At 38.4% G+C, this 20,928-nt stretch overlaps 1 protein-coding gene across 3 annotated transcripts in view; it reads right to left on the reverse strand.

Annotated features, from left to right (window-relative positions):
• Window positions 1–20,928, reverse strand: part of KCTD3 (potassium channel tetramerization domain containing 3) — a 70,760-nt gene that overhangs the window by 15,820 nt on the left and 34,012 nt on the right. For all 3 annotated transcript variants that reach the window (XM_032647305.1, XM_032647295.1, XM_032647293.1), the window contains exons 10-14: window positions 18,431–18,546; window positions 9,461–9,548; window positions 9,211–9,327; window positions 7,139–7,309; window positions 3,069–3,224 (exon numbers count right to left, since the gene is read on the reverse strand). In XM_032647305.1, the coding sequence (XP_032503196.1) occupies window positions 3,069–3,224; window positions 7,139–7,309; window positions 9,211–9,327; window positions 9,461–9,548; window positions 18,431–18,546 (648 nt within the window). The remainder of the gene's footprint in view (window positions 1–3,068; window positions 3,225–7,138; window positions 7,310–9,210; window positions 9,328–9,460; window positions 9,549–18,430; window positions 18,547–20,928) is intronic.

Raw genomic sequence — 20,928 nt, forward strand, 5'->3', positions numbered from 1 at the left:
TGGCTTTTCACTAAGCTATGCAGTTGCCCAATTCCTGCACAACTCTCTGAAGTCTAATTCTATTGAAATGAAAAGACAGTCCTCACTCAATAACCCAGAAACAAAGTCAAAATACTGACGACGGGTGAAATAACTAAGAAAGAGGGTTACGGGACTATATCTTCCCTCCCCCTCAAACTTTATTACTGATGTGAGATTCTCACATAACTTCATACCTTAAGTAATTATCCATACCTCCCCTCTTATAGTTTCCCCAACACTTTTGCCCAAATTAGCACCTTTCCTTCAGAGAACACAAAAGAATATCCTTCCATCTCTGTTATCTTCAACGGGGGAGAAAGGAAGAGGACTCAAAAATATGACCTATGAATGTACTCACCTTCTAACTAGCTCCATTTCTTTCTGGCACAGCTGTTTCCAGTATCTGTTACTCCATTCCCCTTTACCATCTACACTCCACCCCTACCACCCCCACTGACACTGGACTTTCTATTCTGTTCCACTAGTCTACATGTCTACCTCTTAGGATATTTTTTTTAAACAAAACTATGAACAGAAAAGAAAAAACATCTCCCTGGCCCTTTTAAACATTTTACATATGACTGTCTTAAGTAATTTACAGGGCTGCTTCTAAATATCTTTTATTCACATTACACCATGTGCTCCCTGATCTGACGCCTGCCTACCTACCTAGTCTCAGGTCCTAGTATTCTCAGCTACATACCAACAATTAATGACGTTCTTGACATCTGCCAAACCTGCCAGGTTCTATTGGCCTCTATCCTTTTAACATGCTGTTTTCCCTTCCAGGAATGTCCCTGTCCTAGAACTTACACCTTCACATCTCAGTTCAAACTCCTAGCATCACCCCCTGTCGCCTCTCTCAGTTCCAACATTAAGACCTCTGTGAAGTGCTCTGCCTGAACACTGCTTTCTGTCAAAGTTAAGTGGGGATAAGATCTACCTCATAAAATTGTCAAAAAGATTACATGTGGGTGTATGTTACACCTAGCACACAGACTAGCACTCTCTTCTGGGGGCTTTCCGTCCATGCACTTGAGCAGTGTGCAAAATACAATCGTTTGCTAGTAAGTTGATGTTCACTGCAATTTTTTAGATCTCTAATGCCTGGAGCAAAAGTACTCAGTATCTGTTGATGCTACACCTTTAACTTACATATGTCAATTATATCTCAATAAAGCTGGAAAAAAAACTTGTCAAAATAAAACTTTCAATGCCTATCATCACACTGGGAACTGGGATCACACAGCAACTGATAAAAGTGACAACACTGAGTAGTTCTCTTTCTAAAAATACTAAGACTGTGGTACTACAGTTCTCTTCAGAAGCTTACATTTCTCAAAGCTAACTATTTTTGAAATCTTTACTGTGGGAGCAAATATCCCGATGGACATACATTTAATAGTTTCATGCATAACAATTCTGATCCACTCCTCGTTTTCCATCAGTGCTATAATTTCTGCTTATACAAGATGATCTACAAGGTGCATTAGTTCTTTCAAACAGATCCCTGAGGAAAATGATCTACCTCCATGAAGACTGTTTGTGTGTATGTATGGTGTAGGGAGAGACTGATTTGTTGTAACTAACTTTATATACCCTTTGCTGAAATCAGTAGAGACACCCTACACTGTTTACTAATGGATGCCATCAAAACCACTCTCAGTATGTAAGAACACCAGCCCTTTTCCAGCTTCAAAGCTATTTTCAGGTTAATTATTAGCAACAAAGGAAAAAAAGTATTTCAAGTTTCAAATGTGTACAGCCATCATGGCTTTTAATTATAAACAAAAGTGGTTAGCATTTGGAGATAATATCACTTAAATTAGGAAATGCTAGTAAGATAAAAAATGTGCTCTCAACTTTTATTTATTTTGGGCTGCATTGGTCTTCATTGTTGCGTGTGGGCTTCCTCTAGTTGCGGCGAGCGGGGGCTACTCTTCGTTGCGGTGCACAGGCTTCTCACTGCGGTGGCTTCTGTTGTGGTAGAGCACAGGCTCTAGGCCTGTGGGCTTCAGTAGTTGTGGTGCACGGGCTTAGTGGCTCCGCGGCATGTGGGATCTTCCCAGACCAGGGCTCGAACCCATGTCCCCTGCATTGGCAGGCAGATTCTTAACCACTGCGCTACCACGGAAGTCCTCAACTTTTTAAACAATGGAAAATGATGCTATAATACAGATTTTCCTCAACTTATGATGGGGTTATGTCCCGATAAATTACTCCTAAATTGAAAATATCCTAAGTCAAAAATGCATTTAGGGGGGCTTCCCTGGTGGTGCAGTGGTTGAGAGTCCGCCTGCCGATGCAGGGGACACGGGTTCGTGTCCCGGTCTGGGAAGATCCCACATGCCGCGGAGTGGCTGGGCCCGTGAGCCATGGCCACTGAGCCTGCGCATCTGGAGCCTGTGCTCCACAACGGGAGAGGCCGCAACAGTGAGAGGCCCGCGTACCAAAAAAAAAAAAAAAAAAAAAAAAAAATGCATTTAGTACATCTAAGCTACCAAACATCATAGCTTACCCTAGCCTACCTTAAGTGTGCTCAGAACACTCACATTAGCCTACAGCTGGGCAAAATCATCTAATACGGAGTCCATTTTATAGTAAAGTATTGAATATCTCACGCAATGTATTGAATACTGAAAGTGAAAAAGAGAATGGCTATGTGGGTACAGACTGATTCTAAGCACATCACTTGTTTACCTTTGTGGTCACGTGGCTGCCTGGGAACTTTGGCCTGCTGCTGCCGCCTGACACCACGAGAGAATATGGTACCACATATCCCTAGCCTGGGAAAAGTTCAAAATTCAAAGTACTGTTTCTATTAAATGTGTATCACTTTTGTACCTTCATAAAGTCAAAAAAAAGTATATTTTGTGACTTTATAGAACTTAATCAGAAAAAGATTAAACTTCTGTTTTAAATGAGCTTCAAAGTGAAAATGAAAAACTTATATTTAAAACTCCTTTTTAGGTTTCTACTACAGATAATACTTCTTCAGCATTGCCTACACAGTACTTGAAAATGTCCCCCCGAAAGATCTAGCTCACCTATGTCGTTTCCAGAGGAATAGCTTCCATGGCTTTCTGTCTCCTCCAGGGACAGTATCTTGAACGATGCTAGAGGAGTAGAGCCGGGCTGAGTAGAGATCATTCCTCTGAATCGTGTTACCGTCCATGTCCGGACATGATTATTATCTGCACAGACTAGGAGAGAAAGAGAGCACACAACAGTTGTTAAATATAGATTATGAGAGCACCAACAAAATCACTTTTATAAACATATTTTAACTTTTTTCACTATAATTTACAGAAAACAGATCGTAGCACATTTTGGGTGGCAAACAGCTTACTTATCTTAAAATTACACTTAATTTGTACCTAGCCAACAAAAATGAGATAATTGAATATGGTTTACCTTGCTGCAAATATAAGGTATATAAGTAAAATCTATGGATCCTTATAAAAGTAGCCTGTAGGGTATGAATTTAGAGAAGGTTAAAAAAAAAATGTGTATGTAAGAGAGAGATGCTGAATATTTTCCTGTTCTGTGGCTAAACTCCATTGTAAACAAGTTGCCTAGTTTATTTTTTCCAACCATATAAATTGTTTCTGCTTATGTGACTCCAATATTAAACAACCAAGATCAGGAGCTACTGAGAATTTATTGGCACAAATAACATTTGTCAAAAAGCTTATAGGAACCAGTTACTTACTGCTCATTCACGGTTGCATCAAGAAAAATTAAGATTTCAATACTAAAGCTGAGAATTATTTTTGTATGAGAGTCTGTGTTTAAGAAACATATTCCAATTAGCTTTATTTTTTCACGGTAATATTAAGTGGGTATATATTGAGATATCTCCTAACAAGTAATCTATTTCTGCTGTTTTTTCTGTCTGAATAGATACTCTGCTAAAAACTATAAACCAAAAAAATGATATCATTAATGTAAGAACTGTACTTTTGTGGCGTGCCTTAATAAAAAATGTATTAATTTGCCATTTATTATGAACTCATCAGTATCTACTAGGAAAGTATCCAAAATTTCTTATATGCACCAACATTTCCTACTGGATAAAATGTCACAGTTGCATATTTTAAACAAAACTTCAGAAATTTAATTTTGGCAAACAGCAATAAGAATAAAAAGTGTACATATGTTACTCATACAACAAAATTCTCAGTTCTCAGGATGCCAGTTTTCTGGTGAAAAAGAAGACATTTACTTCTAGGCTACTGAATCAGCTTCATGGGAAATAATTTCCTAATTTCATTATTAAGCTTACTAGGATTCAGAAAAATAACAAATACTTCTAGCTGACTCAAAAATGCAACTATGGGATTGCCATATATACACTAATATGTATAAAGTAGATAATAAGAACCTGCTGTATAAAAAATAAAATTCAAAAAATAATGCAATTATGCAATTTTGTTAGTATTAATCATTATCTAACATTTCAAACCTACATGAAATACTTGTTGTTAAAATGCAAATTTAACTATGTAGCTCTTTGACATCACATCCAACAATGACATCATTACCATCAAAATAATATCAACTGCTACTGAGTATGGCATTGTCATTTAAACATCAAAACAATCTTGCAAAGAAATAGTCTATTTTCTCACAGGACCAAATTACCTCATTTTTATACAACATTTATTCGTAAGGACTATGCTAAGTGCTGAGAATAGGGTGGAGAACAAAAGCTTCTGCTGCTGTAGAAACCTACTATATTCTAGAAGAGGGAAAGAGATGATAAATAAGAAACAAAGTGATGAGTCTGTGAAGAAAACAAATCAAGATACTGATAGCAGAAAGTGCCTGTTAGAGAGAGGGCTGGCTAGTTTAGACAGGGTGGCCAAGGAGGCCTCACTGAGGAGGTATTTAAAATGGGACCTGAATGTCAAGGAGAGACAGCGGAACAAACATCTAAGAAAGAAGATGTCAAATGAAAAGAACAAGTGCAAAGTTTCTAAGGCGATTTTAAGAAACAGAAAAGCCAATGAGTTAGGTATCACAAGCAGTAAGAAAAGTGACATGCGAGGCGTGGAGAAGTGATGTGCAAGGTGAGCAGGATCCGGAACAGGAAGAGCCGTAGTAATCTGTTCATTCTGTATACAGAAAGAAGCCATCAGAAATCAGATCTGCTTTGCATTTCTTTCTTTTTCTTTTATTTAAAATAAATTTTATTTATTTATTTTTGGCTGTGTTGGGTCTTCGTTGCTCTGTGTGGACTTTCTCTAGTTGCAGTGAGCAGGGGCTACTCTTCGTTGCGGTGCACGGGCTTCTCATTGCGGTGGCGTCTCTTGTCGCAGCGCACGGGCTCTAGGTACACAGGCTCAGTAGTTGTGGCTCACGGGCTCTAGAGCACAGGCTCAGTAGCTGTGGCACACACGGGCTTAGCTGCTCCACGGCATGTGGGATTTTTCTGGACCAGGGCTCGAACCCGTGTCCCCTGCACTGGCAGGCGGATTCTTAACCACTGCGCCACCAGGGAAGTCCTGCTTTGCACTTCTAAAGATATTTCTGGCTGCTGTGCGGAACATATACCATAGAGAGCCAAGACAGAAACAGGGAAAGAATGGAGTAACCTAGGGGAGAAATGCTGATTTGAGCTAAGGGGCTGGCAGCAATGGACACAAAGTGAAGTCATCAGACTTGTGATGTATGTTGAAGCAGAGAAACGGGACCTACTGATGTGTTACATGTATGTGGAGGGCGGGGGGAGGCGGGTGCAGTGAGAAAAAGGGAAGAATCAAGTGTGATTCCTAGATTTTCAGCTTGGGTAAATGAGTAGTGACATTGTATACTAAGATGGCTTTTGAGACAGAAATCAGAAGTACTATTTTATCTAGGTTAATTTAGAGATGCCTATTAAACATACAGCCAAATACTAAGCACAAGCACTGGATATACAAGTTTGGAACTCTGTGGATGGTCACAGGTGAAGGGGAAGTCTGGGAGTCACTGGCATGTAGATAATAATATTCAAATCACCAGGGAAAGTACAGACAAAGAATGGAGAATCTAGAAAGAGATCTGAGGCAATCCAACACTTAGTAACTGGGCAGAAGAGGAGGAACCAGCCATACAGAGTGAGAAAAACTCCTCAGCGAGGCAGATATTAGATGAGTACTGCTCTATGAAAGATTAAAAAAGAGACTTTCAGAAAGGCATAATTACATCCAAAACAATGAGACATTCAATAAAAGCATATTCATCCATCCATCCATCCATTCATATATGGACAAGGTATTTCAGCTCCATTTGGTGTTTAATTAGTGAAAGATGCATCACCTTTTTATATTAGGTAGTCTTCATATAAACAAAGCTGATGCATGAAAAGGATGTTTATAAAAATTTAAGTTAGGCAGGAACTGATCTACAAAAGATTTAATGCAAGATTGTTTTAAAAAAGCAAACTACCGATACACCTGACTCAATTCAATTTTCAACGCTTTCAGAAATCATCTATCATAGACATTGAATCTCATGATGGAATTTTACTTTGTGATCATTTTATTTTGTGTCAGGCTAATTTTGCTTGAAAATCTGTAACTAATTTTTTAAGTATCAAATTGGTATCTAAATGTTAGAAACATATATGACTATGAAGAACAACAAACCCACAAATGTTATTTTCTTCACATCTCTTTACACATTTCACTGATTTTTAACAGTAGTTGATGTTAGACTACTAACATTCTACTAACTTTAGCATTAAACCTTAAGACAACACAACCAAATTTATATTATATTCATACTTGAAAAATTTCTCTAATAAAACATTCTTCAACAGGATTATGATAAATATTCTGAAGTAAAATATGCCATAAGAACCAAATATTAAAATAGAGAGTAAATAAAAGATATGATGCCTTCTAAATTTATGTATACTACAACCAGACAATATCAAAGAAACCGTAGAAGACAATCATAGTATTTCTTCAGTTATTAAACTTTTCTACCACTTTTTCTGGTGTGTTTTTCTTATATAAAACACTGCTTTTATATTCTTTTAATTTGTAGGAGTCTAAAAAATAACACCCAAGGCAAGGTTTTACATGACATGAGGTAGACCTCCTTACCAGTACTAATAAAATCACTTTACCTGATACAAGATGCTTCTCTGAGAGCATGATTTTTGTGACAGGACTTCGGTGAACTGTGAAGGTCTGAAAAAGCTGAGGGCCTGACCCAACCGTCTCTGGGTGCTGCACAATTACTCGTACTGCTCCAGAGCTCGTACCATAGGCAATCTCAATCCAGTTACCACTGACACCTAACCAAAATCAAAAATTGAAAGGTGATATAATAGAAGACAATAAAAAGAAAGCTGCCCTTGCAAAGTGTCCCCTGTGATAGAAGAGGCAGAGCTGGATTCAGCACTTGTTATCAGCCCCAAATCCAGCTCAGCAAAGAAATCTTAAGACTTCTCTGACCATCTTAAATTCATTATTTCCTTTACAAATCTTTTCCTAACACTCACTCCAATATAGAATTGTTCACTCTCTCCCTTGTACTATGTATTAGGTTCTATCAGAGCAACTGTAACACCCCAATTCTCTATTTCCATGTCTATCTACCTCTACTCTTTATTGATAAGAGACTGAATCATAATCATTTTTTAATCTATATCACCTTACAGAGTGCCTGAGACATAGTAGGTACTCATTAAATGTTTAAGGAAGAAATCTGACACGCTAAGAACACCACTGACACAACATAGTATTCCTAAAGCAATACTCCATATTATTTCTAGCCTCGAATGACCATCTGTTTTACTTCTGCCACAATATTGAATCTTCTCTTTGAATAATCAAGTAATCCATGTACTATTCAACAGTTTCAAAACTGTTATAACTATGGGAAAATATACCCATTACATTGCTTACATCACATTTACCTATGTTGTTCTCTTCTAATTATATACAACCAGCTCAAGACGTCAGGTTCATCTGTGGCTTTTTTTTCAAACAAGTGCCCAGATTCCATCATATATTTAAGACAGAATGGAGTTCAGTGACCTACGTTCCTTAAAAGCGTCACAGAGAACCTCTTAGCTTTGATAGCTGTTCTTTCTGATTCACCTGAAAATACTGGAATCGAAGGAAAAGGGCATGCTATGGAAAACACTTCTCAAAACTTAAAAGGCAACTCCATTCTTGTGTCTTAAAAGAAGACACTGCCACCACAGAAGAAGTTTTATTCTCCCTTTTTAATTAGATTGGGGGCGGGGAGGGGAGCATATCTCATTCTAGAGCAGGGGTCAGCAAACTTTCTATAAAAAGCAAATAGCTTAAACTTTGCATGCCACACTGTCTCTGTACAGCCACTCAACTCTGTCACAGTTGCAGAAAAGCAGCCAAAGACAATACATAAAACTATTAATAAAAAGAGCATGGTTTGCTGACCTCTGTTCTGGAGCAACATAGTTTAAATCCTACAATTCAATCAAAATCATCTGTGCACACCAGAATCTTTCTTTCTTTCATACCGAAGATAATGATTTATTACAATGCATTCAATGAAACGATTATACAAGTAACGTATTCAAACTATTAATATTACTAGCCACATGTAAGTATTTCCTAGAATTCCTTTCATTACAGATAAATTTTGAATTTCCCATTTACGTTTATCTTTCACTCTAGAATATAAAAATTCTTAATAATTTACAGAGCTAGTTTGTTAATTTCATTGCAATGGCCTTTGAAAAAGCAATAAGTTATGGACACTGAGGTTTTCCAAAACTTAAATTTAAAATTTCCCAGAGAAATAAGCTCATTTTTCAATAGAGATTAAAAGTCTAAAAGCTTTCGTTGTTGTTACTGTTATAAAAATAAAAATAAAGCTCTTAATTCCAAAATGAAATCAGCTGTCATAGGAAGGTAAATGTGCAGATAAGTTTAACAAATAATGTTAGTTATTATTATAATAGTAGGGCTTAACAATACAATTCAGAAGAGGAAAAGTTCTAACTTCCCACCTCAGATTATGTTTACTGGTCATGTGTGACTTCAGTATAAAACCAAACATAAACTTTAGACTCTAAGAGATGAAATCCTCAGCACTGCAGTTCACCAAAACAAAGGGCCAGATCAGTGTTACAATAAACCAACGAATAAACATACATTATCAAAAGAACTTCCACAATTTATGATAATTTTGTTATGCACTAACTTGTTTTGGGTGTGAGGTAAACACTCAGAGCAGTAATAGCATCATTTGAAGGATCATGATAAAGTTCAGTTACAAGAAGATCGTTATCCTTCATTCGCAAAGGGAACTTCTGCATATCTAAAAAATAAAAAAAATTAAATAGCATTAAAATAAATAGTGAATCTACTTAAAACTAAAAAAGGTAATATTTTCTTGTTCTCATTTTAAAAATCATACTAAATAGGACCATACTAAGTGTCTGACCACTTACCTATATAATATATTGATCCATTGTTACATCCCAGTAGAAGGAACGACCCAGCAGTGTCATAACTAGTTATAGGAACAACGTCTTGAACCTAATGTAGTGAGAATACTGTTAGATGTCAGTTATTAATTACAATCTATATTTTCTGCTCAATTTCCTCAAAATTTTTGAGTCTTTTAATAAAAAGGATACTAATATCCGATTTAAGTAGGGCTTAGAAAATACTTTCTTTACACACACACACACACACACACACACACACCCCTCCAAGGGGAACTCTGACCTTTTAAAGCTTTTCTAAAAACTTTTTTATTTCCAACAGCAGCACTTTCCTTTCAGAATTTACTCATTTCCTTTTTCTGCACATGACTGTGAGGTCACAGCACACTTTAGGACTGGAAAACCAAGTCTGACCAGGCCCCTTTCTCCCTTGTCTCTCTCATAGAAGAGATGAAATGACCTGCCCAGAATCAGAACTAGAAAACAGATCAACCGATTTCCAGATAGTACTCGCTCCCTTGGTAGTTCATTACCATTTCTTTGAAAAGACAGTCTTCTCTACTTTCATATTCCCCACTAAATACTTCACCTCTATTTCCTAGGAAATGGCCAAACAAGTTCTCAAACGCTTTTATTTTTTCAAGTACTAGAATACAAAACAGTTTTCCAAGCAAATCAGTCTAGTTACAAATTAATGAATGCCTATGTGTGTGCCAAGAGAAAAGCAAAGGGCATGATTTTTACAAACAAAACGAAAAACAAACAAAAAGTGTTATTGTACTGGCGATGAGATCAAACTGAATCATCCCTATGTACAGCCAGGCCAGACATGCATGTGAAAGTTTACACACAACATTTAAATGAAACACGTTTTATGTACCAGATATTATCCAGGTGAACAAGTACTGGAATGGATAAGGGATGTGAAATATCACTTTTGCTCTGTAGAAGCTTAGAAACTTGTGGGCAAGAAAGAAAAATAAAGACAATTATAACGTGATAGGCACATTAATGCCTATCACAGTATACATTATACATTATTTAATGTATAAACACAGTGTGTGCAATACAATCACAGAAGAGGGAGAAAGGACTCCCATCTCAACCCCAGTCCAGGGAGAAGCACAAAGATCAAGGGAAAGTTCAAAAAGAAAGTAAAGCTTGAAAACTAAAAAACTAACTAGGAGTTAGGTAGAGAAAGGGAAAAGCACACTTCTGACAGAACAGCAAATACAGCAAAAGAGTCTAACTAAAAACACAAATTTAAAAACAGCTAAAACTTGGAAATAATGATTCCTAGAAGCCGTTCATGTCCATGACCCTAATTTCTGTGTGTGCCTTCTGGTGTCCTGCATGATTATAAGTTACACTAGAAATATCTCTGCAAAGACTCAATGATCACCCCCAACCTCAGGTCAGGTTTCTGTCTCATGAGAGCCAACACGTTTCGTAGCAGGTAAACACCGACAACTTCTCAGTGATATGAGTAAAGATGTCTGAAAAATGGAGGGAAGCTGCTTCACTGACCAATTTTCTTACACCAAGTGCATCGTTTTAGCTCCAGCACTCCAAGAAGAGCTTCAATTCTACCCAGAATCTTCACAGTCAGAGGCTGGGGATAGGTAAGGCCATGAGATTCCTCTCCCTCTGGACCCATTTTTCAGTGAAAGAGCAGCAGCGGCCTGGAGCTTTCCCAGGCACGTCCAAGACAAGTATCTGACCTTTCAGTTCTCTGGGAGGATGGGCTCCAGGACTAGAGCCTTCCTACCTCTTTTCCTGCAACCCCTGAGCATGTCCTGCTTTTCCCCTCACGTCTACCCCTCAGTACAAGGAGAACAGGGAAAGCAGAGGATAAGTAAAGTTAGGTTACAGAGGAGTTGGTACTAAGTTCTTCTCTCCCAGCATAAGCAAGGAGCCAGCCTTTCATGGCCTCCTCTTCTTTACCCCAACAGCTTCATGTCAGGAACCTGAGACACCATACTGATTAGTATATTTGGTTCAGTCACGGTGGCCACAAACCTAAGGTGGAAGTGGGTTTCCTCTCCTAACGTTGCATGCAGTGATTATCATTAACTCCTATGTAAAAATTTAAATGATTTACAGTTTGAAAACCACTCTATCTTCCCAAGCAGTACAAGGCCCCTAGAATCCTTTAACCACAATCTCTACCTGCATCATGATCACTGTTTTTAACATCAGTATGTTTTAACTCTCACCCATTACTTTTTAGACTTATTTAGAGTCACCAACACATCTACAAATTCTTTGGCTAGTCATGTTTATTGTATTCCACTACTTCCTCTTCTAAGTATAAATAACCTTATCAAAGGGCATTTCTATAGAGGTCCTTCCACTGAAGGTTATAAGTGACAAACTTTGTCTGTATTATCTGAAAACATCTCTCATTCATGTTTGAATGATAGTTTTGCTGGATATGAAATCCTAAGTTGAAAGTTATTTCCCCAACTAACTTGAGAATAGCCTATTGTCTTCTGGACTCTACTGCTGGTGATGAACAGTCTGTTTTAAGTCTAACTACAGTGTACCTCTCACTACTCTGTGGACACCTTTATGATACTTTTATCTTCTATTATTGGTTGGCCAAAAGGTTCGTTCAGGTTTTCCCGTAAGATCCTATGGAAAAACCCTAATGAACTTTTTTGCCAACCCAACACATCACCATGTGTGTAAGTGTGAATCTCATTTTATTTAGCCTTGATGTATTTCTTTAATCAGTAGAGTCATGTCTTTCTTCAACTCTCCAAAATTGTTAGCAATTATCTTTTCTAAATTGCCCCATCTCCACTGTTCCTTTCTGATTTTTTTTTCTTTTCATATTTTCTCTCTCACTCTTTCTGCTTCAGCGTGAATGATTTTTTTCAAATGTGTCTGTCGATTCATTGTCCTTCTATTCAACACATTAAGTCAGAGTTTTGGTTTGTTTTTAATTTTCAATGACCTTTAAATTTCTACTCTTTCATTTTGCTTCTTTTCTGACTGGTCCTATTCCTTCATTATAGTCTAGTCCTTCTTCTATCTCATTAAATAACTTCAGAAATTTATTCTACATTAGTTGTCTAATTGTTCAATTATTTTCAACTTTGGGGTACATCTGTACTCTAACTGCTAACATTTGATGACTTTCCCTCATTTGCTTTCACGTTTCATGTGTAGTTTACAAATTTGGGGAGGTTATGGGCTCACTTTCAGCAGAAAATATTTCTTCTGCAGAGTCCTGTGTGCCATATCTTGTGAAAGTTCAGTTTCATGTCCACATCTGGAAATGCAAATGGCCCCAGACCAGCTTTTTACATTAATTTCTCAAATTGGAGTTCCCATACTTACCTTTGTGTTTTCAATTCACACATTTGTACTCCTAATTTGATTATTTTGGTCTCAATTTCTCATTGATGGTTTTCCCCTGCACCACCTCTCCCCAATCCAAGACACTAAACACAGGTCAAGCTTTCTTGTTCCAAAACTGTTGAGCAGAATTTTCCTATTCTTCTTCTCAGGGACTGAGGCAGACCTTTAAAGCGTCAGCTTTTTGCAGGAGGCTGGTTTACACTGTCCCATGAAGCCATGCCTCCTATTCCTGGTAGAACCCCAGACCCCAGAGCTTTTACTCTGATACGTGACATGCAAATATGTATAAACAAACAAACAAATAAATGTAATTCAATACTTGACATAGATACAATATATGCTGCTTTAATACTTTTACCCAGTATTTCTATATGTCAGCTGATTTAGCTATGTTACTGTAAATCCTAAGTAAGCAAATATAACATACTCAGGGTAGTGGTCAGTACATAATAGACACCAAAATGTCAAGTCTTCTTACCAATAATTGATCTAATTCAGCTACATTACTGTAAATCCCAAGTAAGAAATACAACGTACTTGGGATAGTGTTCAGGACATAGTAAGACACCCAAATGTCAGTCCTCTCCAATGAATTCTGGGCCTAAGATTCCAATGCCCACCTTATTCTTGTTTCTAACTTGCAGGGGTTCATAAACCTATTACAAAAACAAAAAAGTAAATCCCACCAAACCCTACTTGTGACATCAGTGCTACAGGTGCATCAGAGCACAAAAGAAGAGAAGCTACATCAAATAAGCCTCCCTAGTTCTTGTCCGGCACAGCCCATAAGAGCACAGAAATTCACTTTGACTCCTTGTTCCCACAGCCAGTATTTCTTCCTCAAGCTCGTCCTCCACTGTTCATTTAGAGGCCAGGCTGTGACTCAGATGGTGACTCTGGCTGAAGATCTCTCGTCTTTCAGAATGAACACAGACAGAGCTCTCTGATCCTTTAGCAATCACAATACACAATGACTTTCCAGGACTAACTTCCAACACTGTCTCTCTGCTTTGATATGAGAATGAAACATGTATAATCTATGTTTCCAATATACATCTAAATTTAAACTTGAACAACTTGGGAAATAATGCCTAAAGTTACTATTCTGCCACGTAACTCAGCCTAGGCCATGTATTTGAAACACTAATTCCTTATTACTAATCTTCTGAAGTCTAATGAAGAGGAATTAAACAAAAAAAAGAAGAAAACACTGAAACTTTCCTTCTCAAAAATAATTTTCTTTTTTCTTACCCAAATCAGATACAACACTCCTATAAAATTTTCATTAACATTTTACTGAAGCTGTCCTAATAAGAAACTGCTACACCAAAATATCACAACGGCTTTCAGGCTCAAAAACGCTTGCTCTCTCGCTCTCAGGCTCATTTGTCTGACTCAAATACCTCAAATCAATCTCGACTGTACAGCGAGAGTCACAAACTACACTAGTTGTCCTGTGTACCTTCTGTGTCACTCATGGGCAGAACTGTTGCTAAAGGCCAGATCAGAACCCGCTCATCCAGTGCCACAGCAGCCAGCCTCAGGTCAGAACTGTCCGTTGAGGTTTGCAGATCAGACACTGAGATTTCATTACATCCTAGCTCTGCACTGCACTACCAAGAAAATAAATCATCTATCTGGGCTAAAAGTTATGAGGCTTGTTTGCTGCATGAATGCTCGACTTACCCCAGGTCTTCCTGAAATGTAATTACAAACCTACTTTGTCAGCTATGGTTTTCAACTCATGCATATACCAAACAAGAAACAACAGGTTATACATAAAGGACTAAACGCTTAAGGTGAAGTATCCACTTTGAGGATGCTAGTATAGTTTTGGGGATCTCAAAATATGAAAACTTTTATATGCAGTTGTGACATTAGTAAAAAACAAAGAAGGTAATAAAGAAACATGTTCCTGGGCTTCCCTGGTGGCACAGTGGTTGAGAGTCCGCCTGCTGATGCAGAGGACACAGGTTCATGCCTCGGTCCGGGAAGATCCCACATGCCGCGAAGCGGCTGGGCCCGTGAGCCTGCGCGTCCGGAGCCTGTGCTCCGCAATGGGAGAGGCCGCAACAGTGAGAGGCCCGCATACCGCAAAAAAAAAAGAAAAAAAAAAGAAAACATGTTTCTTTAGAAACCTAAATGCACCTTCAGAGTTTTATGGCACAGATAGCACAGCTTCTCAGAGCCACTAAAAGCTCACTTGACATAAGTAGCCAAGTAACTTACCTGAGAGCAGGTCTTCCGTAAATCATTAAAATCCACATTCCTCTTTACAGAGATATCACCAGCTGAAGAATCCCTCGGATCGACTTCCCTCCACCTCAACTTTAGATCAACCTAGATCAGTCCTTCCCCACATTCCTTGGCCCATCACTTTCATGGTAACAACCTTTATAATGCCTTTTCTGTGCCTATATGGAAGGTCCACTCTTGGCTAATATATTTTTTCTACAAACATGACTTCCATGTCTCCATCTAGAATGAAATTTAACTTTCTCCGATTGCAATCTCTCTCATCGTAAGTCATTCATTCTCTCACCATTTCCCCAGCATCTCAGGCGTGGCCGTACGACCTTAAGAATGTCCCTCCACAAGCTCAGCCCAATCACGACATTCAATTACCCTACCTCTGCCCAGACTGCAGCTTCCAGATCAACATACCACTTCTACTGAGGAGCTGGGCACCTGGATCAGTTAGCTTTTTGTCCCATTCTCCATTACTGTTCTGGCACCTAAATGTTCACCCTGATGACCCTTACAGTTCTCTGGCCACTATTTCAACTACTTTCATCTTTAAGTCAGTTCAACACATGATTTAAAGGGCTACGTCAATGAGAACTGCTCCAACTCCAAAACCTTAACTCCAGTCTTTGACCACAACAATTCCCACTCCTTGTAAGTCACCAACCTGCTTTCACGTCCCTCTAGTCCCTTGAATCCCTGCATCCCCCTCTGCTGACCTGGCACTCCTTCACTTCTTGATCTTACAGTTTCAATTACTTTGCCACTTCATGTTTTCTCATCCCTTTGTGTGTCATACCCATTTTATCACATCTCCAATCCTGAATCAGGCCGACACTGTTTTCTTTTCTCTTGCTTCTGTTCCCAGTACTGAGGATTAAGGAAGAAACTCACATAGCTGTACCAGCCAGGTCCATTATAAAGATTTATAATCTCTGCAATCCTTGAAACACACTTCCAATGTCTTTCTCCTCCACAGTACGCCTTCCTCACTCTTCCATCGCAGAGAAAGAAGTCTCTCTACTCTGTTGGGGCAACCCCTCCAGCTGTGTTCTAGACCCCATTTGCTTCTATGGCACTAGCAACCATCTCCATTCTTTCAACCTTCAAATGCTTTCTCTGTCAACTCCCCTCTCTGACTAACAAGCATGCTCAAACTTCTCCTGTCCTAGAGAAAAAGTAAAATAAAGCACTGAATATCTTTTCCTCCATCTAGCCTTGATCCTTAAACTATCACTTTGCTTCTCTGCTCTCCTTCACCACCAAACTTCTTGAAAGACACTCTGAATTTGCTAACTCTAATCTCTGATCTTTTAATTCCTTAGTTCCTGCAATCTGCCCCCCCAATCAAAACCTAATTAACTTATTACTACATCTGCAAATGATATCCTACTGACAAAACCAATGTCATTTCTCAATCGTATCATATGTGTCACTTTGGCTCTTGGTTTCCTATCTTGTTCCCTTAAGAGCTAATGTTCCTCAGGATTTTAACTTTGGCTTTTCTTTCGCTGCAGATATCCTCTCAATGGAAAATCTTACCAATTCCCATGTTTCAATTACCAAGTATTATGGTTTCCAAATACTTTTTTCTAGCCCTTTTCTTCTTCCCTAAATTCCAGAGGGGTGCTTCCAACTATATATTGAGCTCCTGTATGTGGATACCCACGGGAATCTCAAAGTAAACAGATTTAGTCATTCTACTTATTCCTCACGCTATCTACCAGCATATATGATTCTCCTCCTCTGTTCCCTATCAATGTAAAATATTACCAGCCACTCAACTGTCAGAACTAGAAATCCACCTCTCTCTCCTTTAATTTTTCTCCATCTAATCAGATACCAATCCTTTTAGGAAGGCTTATGAAATGTTTTTCAGCTAGTCTCATCTTTGCCGTCTACTCATTTTAGTTGAAGCTCTGCCTCTTTTGCTGCATTACTTCCCTGATCCAGTCTACTGTTCATATTAGCTAGCACTGTTCTCTTTCTAAAACATGGCTCTGGCCAAGTCACTCTCTGCTTAAAGCCCTTTCATTTTTCCCCTCTCCTTCAGAATCAGGCAATAAGCTTTTTTTTAGTCTTATCTCCTTCCTGTTCCTCTCAAGTACTTGAAACCATTTAGCTCGCTATCTTTTCCTTGAACAGGCTATGTATTTTCACACAGAACTGTGCTCCCACTCAGGAGATGAAGTTTGCCTGGACTACTATTCCCAAGGCATGAAACTTGAAACATTTCAAGGAAATAAAGAAATGTCAAACCAGTTTACAAACTGACTCATCTTCCAAAGTGACTTAAAATTCTTGAAAATGTAGTCAAACTTGTATCCAGAAGCAAACTTAGCAGTAAATATATTCAATATTCTATACAGTAAGTCCCCTACATATGAACCTTCAACTTGCAAACTTTCAAGGAAGCAAACGTGCGTTCGCATGTCCAATCACGTAAGTTAGTTCACATGTCTGGCGTGCACTGTCACGTGCGTGCATCCTCTACAAGTGGTTGTGCTTTTGTGTACTTTACTGTACAGTCCTGTACAGAGTACAGTAGTACAGTGTCTTTATTTCGAGCCCAGGATATCTGGAAGCAAGCGTAAAGGCAGCGGTGATGTAGCTGGTACTGCTAAGAAGAGATTCACAACACAGGAAATGGCAAGGGGATTCTCTTTATCTGAGGAGGCACTGTTAGTTTCTGAGGCACAGGACCCGAAAGGAGAACAGTACACCAAAGTTGCAGCAGACGTTCAGAATGCATCCAGTGCTACCGTGTCATCTATGAGGAGAAAAAAAGAGCTACTACCCAGACATCACCGGATCGTTTTTTCAAGAGGGTAGACAGAATTGAATCCAGCAAGGAACCAGAACCTGTGCCATCCACGTCAGGCGTGAGTGAAATGGCAGCTTGCCCTCCGTCGCCTACTGCTGAGTATCCTTCAGCGCTACTATCTCCCACCTCCTCTCCCTCCTCCAGTCAGTAACTCTTCCTGCCTGTTCACTCGATGGCAGCCCCCGGATGCCAGCTGTTGTACGGTACTTCTGTACTTTTCAAGGTACTGTACTGTAAGATTAAAAATGTTTTATTTTTTGTTTGCTTTTATGTATTATTTGTGTGAAAAGTATTATAAACCTATTACAGTACCGTATTATATAGCAGATTGTGTTAGTTGGGTACCTAGGCTAACTTTATTGGACTTACAAATTGGACTTACAAACACACTCTTGGAACTGAACCTGTTCGTATGTAGGGGACTTGCTGTATAATCAAAACAGAAACAATATGAATTCCACAATAAAGCAGATGCATAACCAGCGTGAGTTTCAGAAATAATTTCATTTCTGCAATAATATGCAATAGTTAAAACCAACCTGCCAGTGCTGGGTGACAGCATTCCACACTCCCACTTTCCCTGTATGACTCGTGGCCACCAACTGGTTACCGATGAAGAAGAGAGCGTCTACAGGAACACCAAGGCTGAACACTCCTTAAATGATAATAAAAAATAGAGGTTAATCAGTCGCCATCTTTCGAATTAATCAAAACCCAGATTAAAAACATCTTTTAAAGGCATCTCATTTCTACAAATTATGTTCCAGACACTCTGGGAACCAGAAATAAGAAACCTGTAAGCTCTTAAGTGGCAGATAGAAGTCTACCCCAAGTAATCCCACTCTGACTGAACAGCTTGTTACCTGAAACTGTGGCTCCCAAACCTAGCTGATCGTCAAAACAACTGCGTAGATTTAAAGTGAACAAAATAAAACAGAAAGAATCCTGGGATTCCTGGATTCATGCCAGACTCGCTAAATCAGAAAACCCACTGCATTTCTATAAAATCCACAGGAGATTTAGCTGCAGCCTGCTCATGGACCGACACAGACTTGGCAACCTCAACTATCCAGAATGTATCTAGAAATCTGGAAATAGGCAAAAAAGAGAAAAGAACAAAACAAAACAGCAAGAAGTCACACTATATTCAAAACAAACATTCAGGCCTTTATCAGAGCTTATTTTAAACCTCTTGTTTCCCAACACTGCAGATCTCAATTTAACTCCAAAGACACTAACTATACTAGGCCATGGGATTAAAAAATATGAGAAGATAAACAACAGGGATTTAGTGTATAGCACGGAGAATTGTATTCAATATCTTGTAACCACCTATAATGGAAAAGAATTAAAAACAAGTATATATACATATATATATATATCCGAATCACTCTGCTGTATGCCTGAAACTAACACAATACTGTAAATCAACTAAACTTCAATAAAAAAAAACAAACGTAAGAAGACTGGATATTACTAGGAACTTAAGATTTAAAGGAAAAAATACAAACAACCAATTTTAATGCAATAATAACAGAAGGATGCACAGAGTACAGTAATAACCAGAGGAGTAAAAGAGGGCAGGAAAAGGAGCTTGAGAATATTTCTAAGAAGCCATCTGAGTTGGGTTTTTTAAAAAGGTGAAAAGGAATTCATCAAATTGGGGGATCAGGAATGGGTAAGCCTAGGGAACCTGAGAAAAAAGGGAAGAGGGGTTGCAGGTGAGGGACCTTGTAAGGATAGCCCACATTAATAGCAGAAGAGCCAAGAATGTCTCGGCTCACCTTGGTATAGCATGTATGGCCCAACACAGTTGTCTCTCTTTAGCTGAGTACTACACCAGCAGGGAGGAGATTCTGGGTCAGAACCTGGCTCTGACAGTACCTTTCTTTGCCACCTTCAGGTTCCTACTTCGCCATCTTCAGGTTCTTACTTACCTGATCTGTAAAATTGGGTCCAAGCTAAATGTCTCAAGGCTCACTTTCACCTTAAAAATGTTATAATGCAATTTTGACATTTAAATAGTATTCTATTACTTGAAAAGCACCTTATGAGAAATACCTTTCTACCTAATTATTCTAGAAAATAAGCCTCACTATAAAATATTGTTTTATGTGTATCTTTAGCTGTTTCAAGTATGTTTTATTTTTTAAAAAGTACCCCAAAAAAATAAAAGTACCTAATGTGTGACAACACGAACAATTTTCTCAGCATCTAACTGAGAAAAACAAGGATTCACAAGGCTCTGAAGAACTCACGGGGAGAAACAAACCAATTAAATGCGACTGTAATATGTTAAAAAGCATAAGCCAGAAAAGATAACTGATTTCTTTTGAATCTTACATGAATGAGGGATATTTCTTTATGTTCAGAAGTGTACTATATACAAGACCAGTGGCAATAAACAACACCTTGAAAATTCTTAACCAATCTTGAAAAAGCCAGGCATCTAGCAAAAAGAAAAATGATATACACTGGACAAAAATGAAAAACAAACAAATCTGGAAAGTATTGCTAAGAATGTCTTCCATATGTACATATTAACTTTTATGTACTCATAAATACATATTTATACACATGAATAGATCATCTCAGCCCAACCTGTCAACCAAAAAAACCAGAGTAAAATAAAACACATACAAAAGCTAATAAGCTCTCTGATCAGAACTGGCTGAGAAATTAACTTGCCACTTCAAAGCAGAGAGTAATCATTTCACACGCAACTTCAGGGACTCTCATGTATTAGTACTTTAATCTTGATGCTAGACAATTTTTCAGAACATGTTAAGATAACTATATTCAGTACTATGGGCTATGTGAAAGGTAGAAATAAAAACAGGAAAACCAACAAACACTGATTACTCGAGAGAAGAATGAGATTCTGGGAAATCAAGGAAGACATTCTGAATGATCTCAAGAAATTTCAAGTGTCACCCCTGCTTAGACTCAACAATGCTGACCCCTATCCACAGGGAGGACACCAGTGTAAGTAATGACAAGCTCCTGTCTTAAGGGGCCCTGCTTATGGCAGCAATCC

Source organism: Phocoena sinus, chromosome 1 (assembly GCF_008692025.1).
Source record: "Phocoena sinus isolate mPhoSin1 chromosome 1, mPhoSin1.pri, whole genome shotgun sequence".
Taxonomy (NCBI): Eukaryota; Metazoa; Chordata; class Mammalia; order Artiodactyla; family Phocoenidae; genus Phocoena; species Phocoena sinus.